This window comes from Nothobranchius furzeri, chromosome 6 (genome assembly GCF_043380555.1).
Source record: "Nothobranchius furzeri strain GRZ-AD chromosome 6, NfurGRZ-RIMD1, whole genome shotgun sequence".
Lineage (NCBI taxonomy): Eukaryota > Metazoa > Chordata > Actinopteri > Cyprinodontiformes > Nothobranchiidae > Nothobranchius > Nothobranchius furzeri.
The window spans coordinates 75,769,361-75,789,815 of record NC_091746.1 but is presented as its reverse complement, the minus strand read 5'-3'; the positions used below and the strand labels follow the sequence as shown (position 1 = coordinate 75,789,815).

Genomic DNA, 20,455 nt, shown 5'->3' with positions numbered 1-20,455 from the left:
GAGAGAGGGTGAGAAGATCGGTCATCTGGGAGGGGCTCGGAGTAGATCCGCTGCTCCTCCACATCGAGAGTAACCAGTTGAGGTGGCTCGGGCATCTGGTCAGGATGCCTCCTGGATGCCTCCCTGGTGAGGTTTTCCAGGCTCGTACAACAGGGTGGAGACCTAAAGGAAGACCCAGGACATGCTGGAGGGACGATGTCTCTCACCTGGCCTGGGAACGCCTTAGGTCTCTTCCTGGGAGCTGGCCCAATTGGCTGGGGAGAAGGAAGTCTGGGCCTCTTGACCCGTGACCCGACCCCGGATGAGCGGCTGAAAATGGGTGGATGGATGTAACATTTGCTGCCTCTTGGCTAGGACTCCTTTGAAAATGAGTTATTTTTTATCCCAATGGGACCTTCCTGGTTAAATAAAGAATTAATAAAATGTTTGAATGGATAAACATAAATTACTTCACTACCGCCGTCAGACCTACAGGGGGCGCGATTGCTTCTCCCCCTCATTCATTTCTACTCGGACAGAAACATGGCGGAGTGGAGCTGTGGAGGTTGCGTTGGCTGAGCTGCTGGCGACTCGACCACAGCTCCGGTACACCCAGCCCCGGTGACCGGGGAACGGCCCGTGAAAGCAGGCCGAGGCTAACTTCCGACCGTTCTTTTGTTGTGATTTTTCCCTCCGAGGGTGAGGCAAGCGGCGACCCGGAGCCACAAAAACAAGTCGGACATGAACGGGGTAAGTTTTCTTGTTTGTAAATCACCAAGAAGCGGTTAAACAAAGCAGCGCCTTTTGATCTGAGACGGGTGGTTTTACCTTTTAGAAGCCATGTTTGGACAAATGTCACGTTTTTAGTGTAAGTGTGTGTGTTAACATGAGCCACAGACAGCAGCTTTTTGTTGGACTGCTAACGGCTAGTGGCCGCTACATGTGCATGTCAGCTGATGACATAACGAGCTTTTCTGGCGTTCAGTGAAACCAAAATCACTCGTTTCTCCCCAGAAGGGTTCTAGTTCAACAACAGCCGCGTGCTTTATTGTGAGTGGTTTCCACTGGTAGAACGTGGTAAGGAGGTGTGTGTGTGTGTGTGTGTGTGTGTGTGTGTGTGTGTGTGTGTGTGTGAGAGTGAGTGAGTGAGTGTCTGTGTGTGTAAAGGGACAGAGTGGGTCACGAGCCCCTCCCACATCTGTTTTGGGTTAGTCCATCTCGCATCCCGGTGTCCAACCCCGCTCCTTCAGGGTCTCATCCAGCATGTTTTAGTTGTTTACCTGCTCAGACACACCTGGTATCACTTGTGCAGAAGAAGAGTTTATTTGTATAGCATGGGCAGTTCAGTTCAGAGTACCCACCCTTTTTGGAGTCCCTGGGACGAGTGCTAGATAGTGCTCCATCAGGGGAGATTCCATTGTCCTGCTGGGGGACTTCAATGCTCACGTGGGCAATGACAGCTTGACCTGGAGGGGTGTGATTGGGAGGAACGGCCCGCCTGATCTGAACTCGAGTGGTGTTTTGTTATTGGACTTCTGTGCAAGCTGCAGTTTGGCCATAACGAACACCATGTTCGAACATAAGGATGCCCATCGGTACACTTGGTACCAGGGCAGCCTAGGTCGCAGGTCGATGATAGACTTTGTAGTTGTATCATCTGACCTGCGGCCGTATGTTTTGGACACCCGAGTGAAGAGAGGAGCGGAGCTGTCAACTGATCACCACCTGGTGGTGAGCTGGATCAGATGGCAGGGGACGATGCCGCGTAGACCTGGCAGACCCAAACGCATAGTGAGGGTCTGCTGGGAACGCCTGGCAGAAGAACCTGTTTAGACGGTCTTCAACTCCCACCTCCGGCAGAGCTTTGACCGCGTCCCGAGAGCAGTGGGGGACATTGACTCCGAGTGGGCCTTGTTCCACTCTGCGATTGTTGAGGCAGCTGTTGCTAGCTGTGGTCGCAAGGTGGCCGGTGCCAGTCGTGGTGGCAACCCCTCGTACCCGCTGGTGGACACCAGAGGTTCGGGGAGCTGTCAGGCTGAAGAAGGAGGCCTACAGGGCGTGGCTGGTCTGTGGGTCTCCGAAGGCAGCAGACAGGTACCGGATAGCCAAGCGGGGTGCAGCAGTGACAGTTGCCGAGGCAAAATCTCGGGCGTGGGAGGAGTTTGGTGAGGCCATGGAGAAAGACTATCGATCGGCTCCAAAGAGGTTCTGGCAAGCTGTCCGGCGCCTCAGGAGAGGAAGGCAGCAACTCGCTCACACTGTTTACAGTGGGGATGGGGAGCTGCTGACGTCAACTGGGGCTATAGTCGGACGGTGGAAGGAATACTTTGAGGAGCTCCTCAATCCCTCCTATGCGCATTCCGAGGAGGAACTAGAGCCGGGAGACCTGGGAATGGACTGTCCAATCTCGGGGGCAGAAGTTGCTGAGGTAGTCAAACAACTACACAGCGGCGGTGCCCCAGGGGCGAATGAGGTTCGTCCTGGGTATCTCAAGGCTATGGATGTTGTAGGGCTGTCATGGTTGACACGTCTCTGCAACATTGCGTGGTCATCGGGGGCAGTTCCTGTGGAGGGGCAGACCGGGGTGGTGGTCCCCATCTTTAAGAAGGGTGACCTGAAGGTGTGTTCCAACTATAGGGGGATCACACTCCTCAGCCTCCCTGGAAAGGTCTAGTCCAAGTAGGGCTGGGCGATATGGCAAAAATAGAATATCACGATTTTTCCAATATTTTATCACGATTTTGATTTTATCACGATTTTTTATCCATGAATAGCATAACTTCAATTGCGTATTAAAGAAGAGAAACATTGAATAAATAAACATTTATTCATATTAGGGATAATCAGCACAGTGCTAACACACTTATATTTTAAACTCACACCAGAGATGATAAAAGCCCTGAGAGAAACAATTACAAAAATCAGTTTTTCTCGTTTTTCAAGTAACTTAACATAAATTAAAATCGTAAACATATTTAAAGTGCAAACATGTCAATTGCAAACGTATTGTGCAAACATTAACTTGTTCAAAATACTATGTAGCTCCCAGTTGCTCATGTAGTGGATAGTTAAGCTCAAATACGGCTCTGATGTGCGGCTGGACCAGAGATCGCTTGTGGTAGCAAAAAACCATTCTGAATATTTTCTGCAACAAGTCTCTAAATAAAGTAAAATTTTCCAGTGCAGATTGGAGACAACCCATAGAAGCACTTATTTGATCTCATTTCAGAGAAAAATAGAACAGGTTAGATGCACCTAATAAATAAAATTACTAACAAACTCAGGAATCTTTCTTTGCTTCACTGTTCTGGTGCTGAGAATATCTCTAATGTGGATCAAAGGAGATGCACAGATGAATGCATCTCTTATTATTTGGAGACTACATTTACCGCAGCTGGCAGAGGCAGAGATTGTGTCTATTGATACACGAATTTACAGAATCATTTTAAATTGTAATAGGGGAAGACTGCAGGAGGGAGCGGTGAAATACAGGGGGTCCCAGCAAAAACAAGAAACTACGAGTCTGATGAAACCCGCTGGTTTTCCATCAGGCAGTCACGATGCAGCTCCAGCGACCCAGTGACCGAGCTCAGTCCGGTACCGACACCGGCTCGGCAGAGGGTGGACGAGCCGAGGCGGCGTCGTGCTCTGCTTAAGAAGCGGTGTTATTTTCCCGCTTCAGAAGAAGCGTCCAACGTGTTTTTACGCTTTCTCCGAGACATGTCACGTCACTAAGTTGTTAGCGCCGCGCGCTAAGGAAACCCTGCGTTCCTCTTCGGAACGAAAACCTCGTTGTCGCTCAGCCGCGGCCGAAGCCATGTTTGTTCACAAACAGGTGAAAACAAGCGGGGCATTAATATATTACTATGACTCATTCTGATTGGTTAAGGGTCAAACAAAGGCGTGTCATTCGCCTGGGGTAAGTTCCCTTTTCATTCAGAGGCAGAAATTCAACAGCAGAGCTGTGAATCGTGATAAAACGGTCTCTCAAAAATGACAGACCGTCAGATGTGTGGATCGTAAAACGGTCTAAAATCGTCATATCGCCCAGCCCTAACTCCAAGGTACTGGAGAGGAGGGTCCGAGCGATAGTTGAATCTCAGATTGAGGAGGAGCAATGTGGTTTTCGTCCTGGCCGTGGAACTGTGGACCAGCTCTATACCCTTGCAAGGGTGATGGAGGGGGCATGGGAGTTTGCCCAACCAATCCACATGTGCTTTGTGGATTTGGAGAAGGCTTATGACCGTGTCCCCAGGGGCACCCTGTGGGGAACGCTCCAGGAGTACGGGGTGGGTGGTTTTCTGTTAAGGGCCATTCAGTCCCTTTACCAGAGGAGCGAGAGTTTGGTCCGCATAGCCGGTAGTAAGTCGGACCTGTTCCCGGTGAGGGTTGGACTCCACCAGAGCTGCCCTTTGTCACCAGTTCTGTTCATTACCTTTATGGACAGAATTTCTAGGTGCAGCCGTGGTGTGGAGTGTGTCGAGTTTGGTGGCAGGAGAATCTCGTCTCTGCTTTTTGCGGATGATGTGGTCCTCCTAGCTTCATCCAGCTCTGACCTTCAGCTCTTGCTGGGTAGGTTCGCGGCCGAGTGTGAAGCGGCTGGGATGAGGATCAGCACCTCCAAATCTGAGACCATGGTTCTCGACCGGAAAAGGGTGGCTTGCCAACTCCAGGTCGGGAGAGAGGTCCTACCTCAAGTGGAGGAGTTTAAGTATCTCGGGGTCTTGTCCACGAGTGAGGGTAGGAGCGATTGGGAGATCGACAGGCAGATTGGTTCGGCGTCTGCAGTGATGCGGACGCTGAGCCGATCTGTCGTGGTGAAGAGGGAGCTGAGCCGGAAAGCCAGGCTCTCGATTTACCGGTCGATCTACGTCCCAATCCTCACCTATGGTCATGAGCTTTGGGTAATGACCGGAAGAACGAGATCGCGGATACAAGCGGCCGAAATGAGTTTCCTCCGTAGGGTGGCCGGGCTCAGCCTTAGAGATAGGGTGAGGAGCTCGGACATTCGGGAGGGACTCGGAGTAGAACCGCTGCTCCTCCGGATCGAAAGGAGTCAGTTGAGGTGGTTTGGGCATCTGGTCAGGATGCCTCCTGGACGCCTCCCCGGGGAGGTGTTTCGGGCATGTCCTGCCAGCAGGAGGCCCCCGGGTCGACCCAGGACACGTTGGAGAGGTTACATCTCCAATTTGGTCCGGGAACACCTTGGGGTCCTGCCGGAGGAGCTGGTGGAGGTGGCCGGGGAGAGGACGGTCTGGAGCTCCCTAGTTGGGATGCTGCCCCCGCGACCCGGACCCGGATAAGCGGAGGAAGACGACGACGACGAGCACAGGCAGTTGTATAGCAGCAAGTAGAAAAAGAAGAAAACATCTTTTCTATGGCGCCTCTCAAGATAAAAATCACGAGGCGCTTCACAAAAACAAAAAATGTAAAAATATAATTTAGAAAATGATTAAAAGTATATTTAAAATGAGCAAAAATAGACAATTGTGATAAAAATGTAAAGAAAGAGAGAGAGTGAATATGAAAGAGGGAAATCAGTGGATCCTGAGGAAGGTGGAATAGGTGGGGAGAGCAGAACAAGGTGAGGGTGAAGAAGGTCACACCAAAACCAGCCTGAACAGGTGAGTCTTCAGCTGCTTTTTAAAGGAGTCCACTGAGTCCACTGCTCTCAGGCTCAGGGCGAGAGAGGTCCAGTGTGTCGGGGCCACAGCAGCAAATTATCTGTTACTTTTGGTCTCTAGCGTGGTGCGCTGCACAATCACTAGGCTTTGGTCTCTGGACGTCAGAGACCTGCTGGGGTTGTAGGTAAATGGTAAATGGCCTGTATTTCATATAGCGTCTTGCTAGAGTCATGGAACCCCCCAAGGCGCTTTACAACACAATCAGTCATTCATCCATTCACACACACATTCACACACTGGTGGGGATGAGCTACGATGTAGCCACAGCTGCCCTGGGGCGCACTGACAGAGGCGAGGCTGCCGAGCACTGGCGCCACCGGTCCCTCCGACCACCACCAGCAGGCAACGTGGGCAAAGTGTCTTGCCCAAGGACACAACGACAGCGACAGAGTGAGCGGGGCTCAAACCTGCAACCTTCCGATTACGGGGCGAGCTCTTAACTCCTGTGCCACCGTCGCCCCGGTACTAGAGGATCATCAATGTTTGATAGTGCTTGTCCATGTAAGGCCCCAAAGACCAGAACCAGGATCTTGAAATTAACCCTGAATTTAAAGGTGCAAAAGCAAATCTGGAAAACAAATTAGCTTAAAACATCTTTTCATGCCTCTTAACAATGTCTAACATCGTATAGCTATGAATATACTGTGGAGATAAAAAAAAAAAACTGACATTTGTCTAAAAACCTCCACCAATAACACGTTTCGGACTGAAACCAACGATTGGACCATCTGGTTGTCAGTCTCGCCAAACTGCCACACTTCCCTGGGTCCTCCACTCATCACACACCTGCGTTTATAGCAACAGAACAGAAACAGCCGGCTGCTTTCAACTTTAGGGCAGCTTGAGGTAGGGCTGGGCGTTATGGCAAAAATAGAATATCGCGATTTTTCCAATATTTTATCACGATTTTGATTTTATCACGATTTTTATCCATGAATAGCATAACTTCAATTGTGTATTAAAGAAGAGAAACATTGAATAAATAAACATTTATTCATATTAGGGATAATCAACACAGTGCTAACACACTTATATTTTAAACTCACACCAGAGATGATAAAAGCCCTGAGAGAAACAATTACAAAAATCTGTTTTTCTCGTTTTTCAAGTAACTTAACATAAATTAAAATTGTAAACATATTTAAAGTGCAAACATGTCAATTGCAAACGTATTGTGCAAACATTAACTTGTTCAAAATACTATGTAGCTCCCAGTTGCTCATGTAGTGGATAGTTAAGCTCAAATACGGCTCTGATGTGCGGCTGGACCAGAGATCGCTTATGGTAGCAAAAAACTGCACATTCTGAATATTTTCTGCAACAAGTCTCTAAATAAAGTAAAATTTTCCAGTGCAGATTGGAGACAACCCATAGAAGCACTGATTTGATCTCATTTCAGAGAAAAATAGAACAGGTTAGATGCACCTAATAAATAAAATTACTAACAAACTCAGGAATCTTTCTTTGCTTCACTGTTCTGGTGCTGAGAATATCACTAATGCGGATCAAAGGAGATACACAGATGAATGCACCTCTTATTTATTATTTGGAGACTACATTTACTGCAGCTGGCAGAGATTGTTTCTATTGATACACAGAGTTTACAGAATCATTTTAAATGTTAATAGGGGAAGACTGCAGGAGGGAGCGGTAAAATACAGGGGGTCCCCAGCAAAAACAAAAAAACTTTACGAGTCTGATGAAACCCGCTGGTTTTCCATCAGGCAGTCACGGGGCAGCTCCAACGACCCAGTGACCGAGCTCAGTCCGGTGTAACGAGCCGAGGCGACATCTTGCTCTGCTTAAGAAGCGGTGTTATTTTCCTGCTTCAGAAGATGCGTCCAACGTGTTTTTACGCTTTCTCCGAGACATGTCACGTCGCTAAGTTGTTAGCACCGCGCGCTAAGGAAACCCTGCGTTCCTCTTCGGAACGAAAACCTCGTTGTCGCTCTCAGCCGCGGCCGATGCCATGTTTGTTCACACACAGGCGAAAACAAGCGGGGCACTAATATATTACTATGACTCATTCTGATTGGTTAAGGGTCAAACAAAGGCGTGTCATTCGCCTGGGGTAAGTTCCCTTTTCATTCAGAGGCAGAATTTCAACAGCAGAGCTGTGAATCGTGATAAAAAGGTCTCTCAAAAATGACAGACCATCAGATGTGTAGATCGTAAAACGGTCTAAAATCATCATATCGCCCAGCCCTAGCTTGAGGTGGGGACAACACACTTTGAAGTTCAGAGCATTTGCAGGTCATCAGGCACTGCAGAAGCTCGTTAATCACCCACTGATTAAATCAGGTGTGTTGAAGCAGAGAAACCTCTAAAACATGTTGGACGGTAGCCCTTGAGGACCAAGTCGAGATGATCACCACTGACCTAGATGACGATGATGCTCGCTCAGTTTCTGAACTTGTCTTCAGTGGGGTTCATTTAGAAATGACAGGAACAGTTAAAGGGACATTTTTTCTGCATCTTTGGGAGACCAGCACCAGGAAACGTCACATTTATTTAACACATCCTGAAATATTTTTGATTATTTTTACATTTGACTTGTGTTTTTGAGATTAAAAGAACATGATTTTTAACTTTTAATCCCAGAAGCAACTTTCACGTTTCTATATTTAGATCTGATACTCATTTACTTGCTCAGTTTCCTCAGAAGAGTCCCAGGGAGCTGGTGTTTATCTCCAGTTCTCGTTGGGCAAAAGTCTAAACAGAAATTACTTCCTTCTTTAGTTTTTCTTTGTTAAAAAAACCAAAGAGGGACATAGTTTCTGTTTACAACCGTGAGCCCATAGTTGCAGAGTCTGTGCCAAGCTAGTGCTGCAAACCAGCAGGCAAAAAAGCTCCAGAGTTGTTAAATGAACTGAAGCCATTAAACAGGAGTGACCCAGAAGTTATTTCATGTACCTCTAAGAAGCCACGGCATCTTTTTGTTTTACTCTAATATTGAGTGAAGCAATTCAATTCAAGTTTATTTATATAGCGCCAAATCACAACAACAGTCGTCGCAAGGCACTTCACATAATAAACATTCCAATTCAGGTCAGTTCATTAAGCCCATCAGAAATAGTGTGTCCTATATAAGGAACCCAGCAAATTGCATCAAGTCACTGACGAGTGTCAGTGACTTTACAGCAATCCTCATACTAAGCAAGCATGCAGCGACAGTGGAGAGGAAAAGTCCCTTTTAACAGGAAGAAACCTCCAGAGAATCCTGGCTCAGTATAAGCAGCCATCCTCCACGACTCACTGGGGATGGAGAGAACACACACGCATGCACGCACACACACACACACACACACACACACACACACACACACACACACACACACACACACACACACACACACACACACACACACACACACATGATGTCTTAGTAAATATTCTACTTGGTGAAAGATAAACTTTATTGTATTTATCCTAGTGGATCTATAATTAAACGGGTAAACTAGCAGTAGCACATCCAACGTCAAGGAAACATAAAGTTATTATCAGGACAGGGAGAATGTTTAAGTGGTTAGCAGCAGTGTGCTAGTCGATGGCCCCCTCCATGAGGCCACCACAGCTCAGCAGAACATCGTTGTAGCTTCTTCTGGGGAGAAAAACACTTAGAGAGAAAATAAAGTTAACAGCTGAAATTGCAGGAAACAATACTTTTAAAGAGCAGATTGTAGAAGAAAGCAGTAGAGTGTGAAAAGTGGTCAGTGTATCCTCCAGCTGTCTTAAGCCTATAGCAGCATAACTACAGAGATAACTCTGGATAATCTATCCTATTTAGATGTAGGCATGTTGGAGGCAGGGCAAGGGAGAGCCGTCTTTACCGACTGTACACTCCACCTCCCTCTACTCCCCCACTTGTCCAGATTTAGGCTAACATCAGATTTTAACCATCGGCCCTATCACATAAAAATGTTTTAAGTCTATTCTTAAATGTAGACAAAGTGTCTGCCTCACGGACTAAGGCTGGGAGCTGGTTCCACAGGAGAGGAGCCTGATAACTAAAAGATCTGCCTCCCATCCTAATTTAAGATATTCTAAAGCAGGCTAGAGGCTAACGTGGAGCTAGCCATGCTAATGGTGAATTAGAGGCAAATAGTCGGTTCTAAAATTATCTCTAGGTAATTTTCCAATTCCCAACAACTCAATATTACAGTGAATAATTTGTGTGAAGTGAATAATGAGTCAAACGTGGCATTTTACTTCCTCTAATGAGTCGTTCATAAATATAACAGCAAGCTAACAGCAAGACAGCAAACTACCATAATACGTGTAGTAAGTGCTCCCTACCGTAAAACACGCAAGAGTGCTAACACCAGATGTATTTATCTACTTATTAACTTATCGTGTGTGAATAGGGATGGGTACCTTTGACATTTGAATCGATCCGGTACTAATTCCCGGTACCTACGAATCGATACCGGTACTTAACGGTACCAATTTTCGATACTTTTGAGTGTTTATTATTTTAATTCTGTTTTATAATTAAATATATATTTTTCTCAATATATAACCATATTTGATAAATATCATGATAAATAACATTCAACTGTTTGTATTTTAACATCGTCCTTGTAGTTTTATAAGCTGATAATTAAACTGAAGCAAACATCTTTACTGTGAACTAAATTTACTGTGTATCTTCATTCCTTTTGCCGTCCTTTTTCATTTGATTTTTCCTATTGGGAAGTCAGAATTTCCGAGGAGAAAGCGAACGCACCATTAGCTGATAACAATGGTAGCAATGGAAGCTAAGATATCAAGCTAATGTTATCTTAAACAGTTTATTTAACTGCTGGAGCAGATTTAAATGATGATGCCTCACACTTAGATCGTTGTCACTGGTTATGTCTTCACCCGTCACATTTAGTAAAGTGAAGCCAAACTTTAGAGCGTGTTCATGTTCTTCTAGTCGGGAATTCGGAGTTCCGAGGAGAAAGCGAACGCACCATTAGCGAAACGGAAGCTAACATATCAAGCTAATTATATTTACCTACCAGAGCAGATTAAGACGAGGATGTCTCACTTAGATAGTTGTCGCTGGTTTCATCATCACCCAGTTACCCATCACATTTAGTGAAGTGGACCTAAGCTTTAGCGTGCGTTCTTTCTACCGTGCTGCTCTGTTTACAACTCGCTCGCAGCGACCGATGACATAACGCTCTTGCGCATGCACAGCTGTCTAGGCAAGTTCTCGTTGTGAAGGACGGGTACCGAAACGAGGCACCGTTTCAAATGAAGCGAATCGGTGCTCGGTCGGTACTGTGGAATTCGGTCGGTACCTTAAAAAGTACAGAATTCGGTACCCATCGCTATGTGTGAACCCTCTTTGCTCGTCTTCTAGAATCTTCTGGTGGTGATCTGTAACTGGCAACAGCCATGAAACTCAGAACAGCAGTGGGAAAGTCACATTTTGCTTAGAAAAATGGACTGCAGTAACCGAATTTGACCACAGGGTGTCATTCTTACTTTATTCTTACATATTAATCAACATGATAAAAATATACTGGAGCTATTTCTGCCGTGTCTGATGGCAAATCTGGAAAAATGCTTTTGTAATGCAAAGAGGAAACTTAAAAGATCCTTATTAAATGATAAATGGCCTGTATTTGATATAGCGCCTTCTAGAGTCCTGGAACCCCCCAAGGCGCTTTACAACACAATCAGTCATTCACCCATTCACACACACATTCACACACTGGTGGGGATGAGCTACGATGTAGCCACAGCTGCCCTGGGGCGCACTGACAGAGGCGAGGCTGCCGAGCACAGGCGCCACCGGTCCCTCCGACCACCACCAGCAGGCAACGTGGGTTAAGTGTCTTGCCCAAGGACACAACGACAGTGACAGACTGAGCGGGGCTCAAACCTGCAACCTTCCGATTACGGGGCGAGCACTTAACTCCTGTGCCACCGTCTCCCCCTAAATCAGTAAATAGAAACAATTCCTCTTCTATATTTCAGTGTCCCTTCTAGGTTAGAAGTTGTGTGTTGCTCTGGATAAAAGCGTCTGCCAAATAAATAAACAATACCTTCAGATATTTGTTTACCGTTTGGAAGTGTGAACAGTAGAACGTCTGTAGTTTCAGTAGCTATTTCTGCCTCAGACATCAGAATTCTTCATTAAGATGTTCTAACTAGAACTCTGCTTTTCACAGGAAATGGTTTGTAGCCCTCACGCCATGACGGTTTTAAGCTGCACCAAGTCCAAACTGGCAGTTCGCAATGACAAGATGAGCTTCAGGCTGACACAGGAGGGGAAGTGCGCTCCCATCTGCTCCTCGCAGAGCGACGCTCCGAGTCAGGTGGAGGGTAAGGATCTGCTCAAATGGAAGCTCGGGATTTGAAATATTCTTTGTTGTTTCTTTTTTCCCGGTTCTTCTTAGGTCGGACACCAAGCTCCAGCAGCACCACGCAGAGGGCTGATTTCACAGAGACAGAGAGCAGCTACAGCCAGCGCTCACCCTGCTGGTCCAATGAACCACCGTCACCTCCGCAGCTCCACTGCACACTCCTTCGTCCTGCTCCCGAGCTCCCTCTGCCCCTCGGTAACAGTTTATCTCACTCTCCGCTTCACGCCAGCAACAACGGCGGCGCGCTCCACAGCCTCCATAGGAGAGGAGTCCGGACAAAGGTCACAGGAAAGAGATCTACTCGGGCTTTAACGTACGCATGCACTGATTACTGAGCCACACACACACACACACACACACACACACACACACACACACACACACACACACACACACACACACACACACACACACACACACACACACACACACACACACACACACACGCACACACAGGTCATGCTGGGTCACACAAGTTGATTATTTCAGTAGTTCCATTAAAAAAGTAAAGCTTTCATACTAGATGAATGTGTTACACACGGACTGATACATTTCAGTTGTTTATTTCTTTTATGTTGATTATGATAATGATAAATGATAAGTGACCCGCACTTGTATGGCGCCTCTCAGAGTAAGGACTCCAAAGCGCTTTACACTACAGTGTATCATTCATCCATTCACACACTGATGGGGATGAGCTACGATGTAGCCACAGCTGCCCTGGGGCGCACTGACGGAGGCGAGGCTGCCGAGCACAGGCGCCACCGGTCCCTCCGACCACCACCAGCAGGCAAGGTGGGTTAAGTGTCTTGCCCAAGGACACAACAGCTGATTTCTCTGTCCGGGGCCGTGATTGAACCTGCAACCCCGTTGAGCTACTGCTGCCCTCATTTTAACTGACAACTAATGAAAATCCCAAAGTCAGTAGCGGTAGATGCATAAGCTCCTGCAGTCCTAAAGCCTTCCATCAGAGTTCAGCGATTACGTATAAGATAAATGATGATAAGGGTTCAATAAGTGACTCCTCAGCTGATTAACAGCTCTGTTTATGACACCCCCCCCCCCTCCTCCCTCCAATCAGCTGTGTAATCTAATCCTGGAGGTGTGTTTAAGTGTCTGCCTGCTGCTGTTCTGGAGGAAACTTCCTCTAAAATCTGCAGTTTTGTTCTAAGTTGAGTTTTCCTCTGAGAGCAGAAATGAGGTCAAACATAATACTTCTCTTCCCCGTCTAATCGTGCTTTCTGTGTTTAATGATGGTGTTTGTTTTCCCCGCCACAGGACAGGAGGGAAAAACTCTCAGAACAGAAAAGTCACCGACTTCTTTCCAATAAGACGGAGCTCAAGGAAAAGTAAAACGGAACTGAAGGTAAGTCAGAACGAGGGCGTTTGGTGGACGGGGTCGACCGTTAGCTGTAGGCAGGCCCGGTTTTACCGGAGCTCTGCCGTCCTACAAAGTTTATCTGATTAACCCTGATTAACCGGGCTTTGACCTTGGTGACCCCTGGGTGAGTCTAAAGGCGTTTCTGCTCGTATTAAAGGCCGAGCGTGAGCTCTGTTGACATCGGGTCATTCGGATTGGTTGTGAGAACGACCTCCTGACCCTTCAGTTTACGATCAGCTGTTGCTGCCACGTTTCTGCCTAGTTTGGTGCACAAATTGATCAAATTTCCCTTCCAGAAACAATTGACTTGTTTTTGGTTTTCAGATTAACAACATTTAGAATTAAACTAAAGCTGTAGATTTGTTTACATCATGCTGTTTGTGTTTATGAACATTTGTTTTCCTGAAAACGGCAAACTCATTTTATTGTGACTCATTTTAATCTTTTCAAAAGCAAATATTAACATTAGACTGAAAGTCACGTGATGCTAATGACGTGTTTTTGCCACCAGTGTGAACAGAAGAAGCTGATAGATGATCTCATCGCTAATGGAATAGAGGAAGGAATGAAGGTATCGCCTGCACCTGTGATGATGTCATCACGATGTTTTAATCCCATTTAGAAATTAGGATTCTTTAGATATGATCACTTTCATGTAATGGGAAATGTTTTTACGTCCTGTTTTAGTGTAACTCTTGTTTATTTCCTGTAATCTGATTCAGCTCTGACACGATTGGCTTTCTGACTAAATATGCACAACATTAGTTTTGTAAAAACGTCAAGTCAGCAGGAAAACTTTCCTCAAATTTCTATCAACATTTTCTGATTTACATCTTCAAAATTAGCCTTAAAGACACTAGTTAGAACAAGAATGAGCTAGCCCCCTGGTGGTGGAGGAGGGATATAGCAACTTAACTCAACAGTAACAATTAACTCATTCGCTGCCAGCGTTTCTCACCGTTTTTACTGTTTTTTTTAAGAGTGACAGAACGTTGCGCGCTAGGATGATGTCGACGCCAAAACAAAGCAGAGACTCACCTCTTACATCAGGAAGAATCCGCGCGTTTCGAGCGTTATCCGTTCTTTCATAATCCGATGTTGAATTGTGATCGGCAGAAGCTTTTCTGGTTCGCGGCTCACTTTTTTTACAGCAGCGGCCCAAAACGATCTCCTAACACATGGATTTTCTGCTTCCTGATCACGTGACGTGTGACGTATGCGGATGATGATCGGCTTTAGAGCTGAGATGTTTGTTCTCACGGTGCGGGGGCTCGTCCGACGCCCACACAGTAAAAACATGCAAATGACGTTTTTAGTCGTCATTGGCAGTGAATGAGTTAAAGGGGTTGACTTCATTGTTTTGTTGGGGTTCTCAAGTGAATACAAGGTGTTGGTGCTTGGTATGCATCACCTGTGTAGTATTATCCCCGCCCCCCGCCATGGGGGCTGTAGCTCCTCTTGTAAGAGCCATGGGACCCAACAGAAGACATAAAGGAATGGGTGGTTGCAACATACGCTTTGCTACTTAGGAGGTGCAGAGCAGTTGGGGAAACGCGTTGACCATAGGTCATACTGGCATAACACCGTTGTGCAAAGGAACAAGTATACACATGTGCTTTTTGGTGCACATGTACCACTTCTGTGCACCACTGACTTTATACACCTCACAACAAATGATGTATTTGTATGAAAAGGTGATGCCTTCACATGTTCACTATACTTTTGCATCAGAGTGTATAAACCTGTACCTGTGATGGCTGTGTGCAACTGTGACTTTACAGGTTCAGCACATAGAAGGGAAGGGGAGGGCGGTGTTTGCCACACGGAGCTTCCAGAAAGGCGATTATGTGGTGGAGTACCACGGAGACCTGCTGCAGATCACCGACGCAAAGAAGAGGGAGGCTGAATATTCTCAGAACCCCTCCACAGGCTGTTACATGTACTACTTCCAGTATCTCTGCAAAACATACTGGTGAGGAGGGAAAAATTCAATCTGGCATCTTTCAAAAAGAACCACAACATTTATTTATAACCTTTATTTAACAGAAAACACTCAAAGTTAGAAACATAAAACCAGAAGAATCCTTTAAAACCCTCTAGTGTCCAGAGAGACCAGCTCACACCCACTTCCTGATTGGACCTCTGGGCTTATGTAGCTCCTGTCTGCCGGTGGGTTCTTCATGATTGATCAAGTTGAAGATTTAAGTTCACTAAAGCCGTTTATTACTAAATACTGCTGTTAATTTGCCGCAATGCTAAAGCAGCATCAGGAAGCCTAGGTCGGTTATAAGTGGTCAGACCGTGGCTGTGATGTTGCGCAATCGTGTCCTTTTCACAACAGATTACGCGATGGTGGTATAAGGGGGTATGTGATAGTCCCTGTGCTGCTGCGGACCTCCACTTATCTTGACATAACTTCTGGTTTTATTGCGATCAAAGCCGCACAAGCCTCCTAAAGGCGACTGGCCCCGTGCAGTCACTGGCGATCTGACCTCCAGCTCTGATGGAGAGAAGCTCCTGGAAATCTGCATCGCTCCAGATTATCATCTCGGCTGATTCTCTTAACAAAAGCGAAACTTGCGACTCGTGTTCATTTTCAGTATAGTTGCCATGACACCACCCTGTGGCGCCAAGGTCTTATCTCCGTTTCTAAGACGATTATCGCAATTTTACTACCAAACGAGGTGGAACGAATGCCGCAAAATTTGCAGCATGGCGCATTTGTAAGACACAGTTGTGGTAATATTATGCTGATTAATCGGCACGTGTGTCTTGTATAAAGGACTTAAAGAGCAAGTCACCCCCAAATAATCTTATTTTTCTGATAAACTATATGAATGTGTGTCTGATCGTGCTGCAGACACGTGTAGTCAACAGTTTAGCACTTTAGTGCATTTTAGTTAAAACTTTAATTTTCTGCCTAAAACTGTCAGTGTTGTGCCGTTGTCAGGTAAAAACTCTGCACTGCATTTAAATCTGCCATCGCTATTGGCTAAGAGGTACCCTAGAATGTTAGCTGGTACCATATGATGTCACAATGCCGTGAGCCTGTGTGTGTGTTTGTGTATTTGTTAGCAGCTCCGCCCCCTCAGTCTGCTAGGCAACAGCATTTGTTGCATTTTTCAAACAGGAAGTGGGAGTGGAGTAATACTCTGGTAGGGGGTGACTTGCTCTTTAACTTTGTGTTAACATGGTTTAAACTAATATCTTAATGTTACATTTGATATGTCTAAATTTAAACGAACCTAAAGAGATTAATGTTAGTCCAAATAGTTGCTAGTATATCAGAAAATAAAAAAAATTGGGGGTTTTAATTGATGTTTTTAATTAATATTTTCACAAATCAAATCACTGTTAAACAGCTGATTCCAACTAAACAAGTGTGACTTGATAGTTGTGATTTCCAGCTGAAAGTGGTTCACTAAAACCATTTATTAATGATTATTTCTGGTTCTAATGGGTCAGAGTGTTTCATGCAGGCTGAACATGAAAATAGTCTCCTACACCTATCTCCTGCAGTAGCTTCTGATAGAAAACAGACGGTGAAACTCTAGGATTAGAAAAGCCTGACAGATCTACGTCACCCTGTAGCTTAGCATTCATGAACTGTTGTTGCTGGTTTAGCATCCAGTAAACAGCACAGCACAGAACATCCCTACCAGTAGAAGCTAACTGTTAGGATTGGCAACTCCACCACACAGCAGAACTCCTCCAGGCTTGTGTTGTTTGTGGAGATAAAACATCAACGTTGCAGCGCAAACAGAATCAGTGGTAGAGTGGCGCTACTGTTAGCCAGAGGAGAGATGTCCGAACGCCAGAAAAGAGAAGGTCCTGCTGACTGAAACCACTTTTCCCTCCAACTAAATAATGCTGAAACAGGTGGACTGGACCCTTTTCCCCCAGAGTGCAACGTACAAGGCCTTAATTCTCACTAGACTTTAGCAATTGTGTTGAATAAACAAGTGAACCACAGCTTTAAATGTGGTCTTTTGTTACGTTATACTTTTATTGTGGTTCTGTTGGATAACATCGTGAGGAACACAACAGACCTGAATGAGGAGTCAAGAATCTGGCGATACGATAAACATCACAATACTGGAGAAACGATACAAAGCTATTTTTCTGACTGAATTGAATTGCGGTCACATCCAGTGTTTTGATGCGTCTCCGTGTTTCGTCAGCAGGAAGGCATTGGGAACTGCTGCCACCTAGCAGTCGCAGTTTGAGTTGCACTGCACAAATAAATATGGTCAAGAAAAAAATCGATCAAAGTTATGCATTCAGTATCCTGACAAGAAATCTGAAATATTTCAGTGCATCGATGTTTTCTGACATCTCTATAAGTATGATGGAGTGTCGGTACCTCCATTAGAGGCAGAGCTTTTGAAGGGTTTTTTGTATTTCCCGTCAGTGTGGACGCTACGAAGGAGACGGGCCGGATGGGCCGGCTGATAAACCACAGCAAAACTGGGAACTGCCAAACCAAACTCCACGACATCAATGGCGTCCCCCACCTCATCCTCGTCGCCTCTCGGGACATCGACAAGGGGGAGGAGTTACTCTACGACTACGGAGACCGCAGCAAAGCCTCCATCGCTGCTCACCCCTGGCTCAAGTCCTAATGGGAGGAGCCTCAAAACAAAGACAAACAAACAAACAAACCGTAAAGGGAAACACTCGGCAAGGCGAGTTTCCTTTAGCTAGTGTGTAGATGCCTTAGAAACAGAATGTGTGTACCCTGTTGGTTGCTATATAAGGAATACGGGGGAGGGGGTGACTGATGCAAAGTCCATCTTTATAGGACTTGTCTTCTTTTATTTGTGTCTCTAAAACATTCTAGTTGTTTTGCAGCACATTTCCTTTGTACGTTTTTGTACTCAGACCAATGCCTCTACAGCATGCAGGTGGTAGTTGATGCTCTGCATTTTTATACAGGTTTGTTTTTTTAAGTAGATGTTAGAAACTTAGCAATACTTCTGTGTTCGGCTCCAGAGATCCTTCTGGATCAACGGGAACCACGAGATGCAAAAGAAACTCTTTTTAAGGAAGAATGTTCTGCTCAAGTGGATCATCCAGACAGTCGGCCACTGTTGGAGGCTGTGGGAGCTTCTAAAGGAAAAATAAACACCTGTTGAAAGCTCCAAATGTGACGCAGGCTTGTGTTGAACATGCAAACTCAGAATAACCGGTATAAACCTTTTGTTTTTTTAAGAGTATAATGTATTTTTAATATTATGGAGAACGCTTACATTTGAATTCTCGTGTAGAAAATGTTCAAATAATTTAAACGTTTCTGCAAATGGCTGCAGAACGACCTGCTGTAACTGCTAATGTGTCTGATTAAATCTCTGCAGATCTGTAGCGGAAACGTTTTCATGTCCTCTACTGAACACGGGCCAGTGTTTGTTCATGTCTGCAGCTGGATACGTGCTCCGGTTCAGCCCAAACCTCTCACACACGCGTCTGGGTCCGGTTCCAGTGTGGGTGTGTCCCACTCTGTTTGACACCCCCACCCCAAGACACTACTGAAGCTAAGATCAGCCTAACGTTTCAAACACTTCGCCTCCTTGCCTGCTGGCTAGCGACGGGAGCCACGGAAAACAACAAGTGAGCTCTTAAGTGGAGTGTCGGTACCAAAGGCAGAACCAGGCGTGTTCTGTCCAAACGAAGTTGTTCAAAGCGAGATGCTACATCTAGTATCTTTGCCGTTTTTCTCTATTGCTTAAACACATTTCTTAAAACTACGCCTCGTGTTCTCAAAACGGTAAACCCAAATCCATAACGCCTCACCCTACTCTCCAAACATCGTACTTTCAGGGCAAAATGAAGCGCTACACTCAGCCGTTCACTCTTGCTGAACAGAACGTTGCTCACAGACATCACACACAAGGACTCACACACAAACGCACGTCTGGGTCCGGTTAGGGTGCACTACAACAGTCTTACATGTATATGTATAACTCATATTTCAGATTAAATGAGTTTTATCGTGACTGTTTAGCTGTAATCTGACCTGCAACAGCATTTGTTGCATTTTTCAAACATGACGTGGGAGTGGAGTACGCTTCTTGAAGGGGGTGACTTGCTCTTTAAAGAGCAAGTCACCCCCTACCAGAGTCTAACTCCACTCCCACTTCATGTTTGAAAAATGCAACAAATGCTGTTGCCTAGCAGACCGAGAGGGTGGAGCCACTAACAAATACACACACACACACACACACTCACGACATTGTGACATCATAATGTACCAGTTTACATCATAGCATACCTCTTAGCCAATAGCGGTGGCAGATTTAAATTCAAATGCAGTGCAGACTTTTTACCTGACAACGGCACAACACTGCCAGTTTTAGGCAGAATATTTAAATTTTAACGAAGATGCACTGACGTGCCAAATTATTAACGACACGTGTCTGTAGCATGATTAGACACTCGTTTATTTAGTTTATCAGCAAAAAAAAGTTTATTTGGGGGTGACTTGCTCTTTAAGGGGTTTTTGTTTGTTTTTTCCAGCAGGTGTATTTTATATAAATGATAAAACCAGTTTACCTTGAGGGATGTTGAAAGTCTCCCAGTAAAGCACAGCAAACACTGAAGAAAATAAGTAAAGTACAAATAAAGAAAGCTTTACATATTTTATTATATTCAATAACTTCATTACTTTTTAAAAGATTTATTTTTTTAGCATTTTAAATTCTGTCATCCTGTCCCTCTAAACTCGATTTAACATAAAAGGAGACATCATCAGGTGTACCTCTTATGCATAATAATGATCGGATCACAGACCAGATGTTTGATGTTTCCCTGTTTTTCTCCGTGTCTGCTTCGATGATGTCACTTTCATAAAGCGCATTTGTAGTCCTGGACTTATTACACAAAACTTAAAATAACGTCTCCCCCCTTTGGAAAATAAGCGCGTTATTGGTATTAAAATGCGTCTTCACGGACATCGTGTGAAGTCCATGGCACATAACAAGCAGAATTAGAAAGTAGCGTCTTTAGCCCCGTTGACTTGCGTTCATTTCTTTGTTTTTCTGGGGACCCGTGGTCCG

General features: G+C 45.4%; 1 protein-coding gene across 1 annotated transcript; it reads left to right on the top strand.

The window, feature by feature from the left end:
• The first annotated feature begins 524 nt into the window (after positions 1–524).
• On the top strand, positions 525–18,158 carry kmt5aa (lysine methyltransferase 5Aa). Its single transcript, XM_054744749.2, has 7 exons — positions 525–729; positions 11,828–11,981; positions 12,056–12,335; positions 13,301–13,388; positions 13,915–13,974; positions 15,185–15,375; positions 17,815–18,158. Exons 1-7 carry the CDS (start codon positions 721–723, stop codon positions 18,023–18,025), a joined length of 993 nt encoding a protein of 330 aa, XP_054600724.2. The 5' UTR covers positions 525–720; the 3' UTR covers positions 18,026–18,158.
• The last annotated feature ends 2,297 nt before the right edge of the window (positions 18,159–20,455 follow it).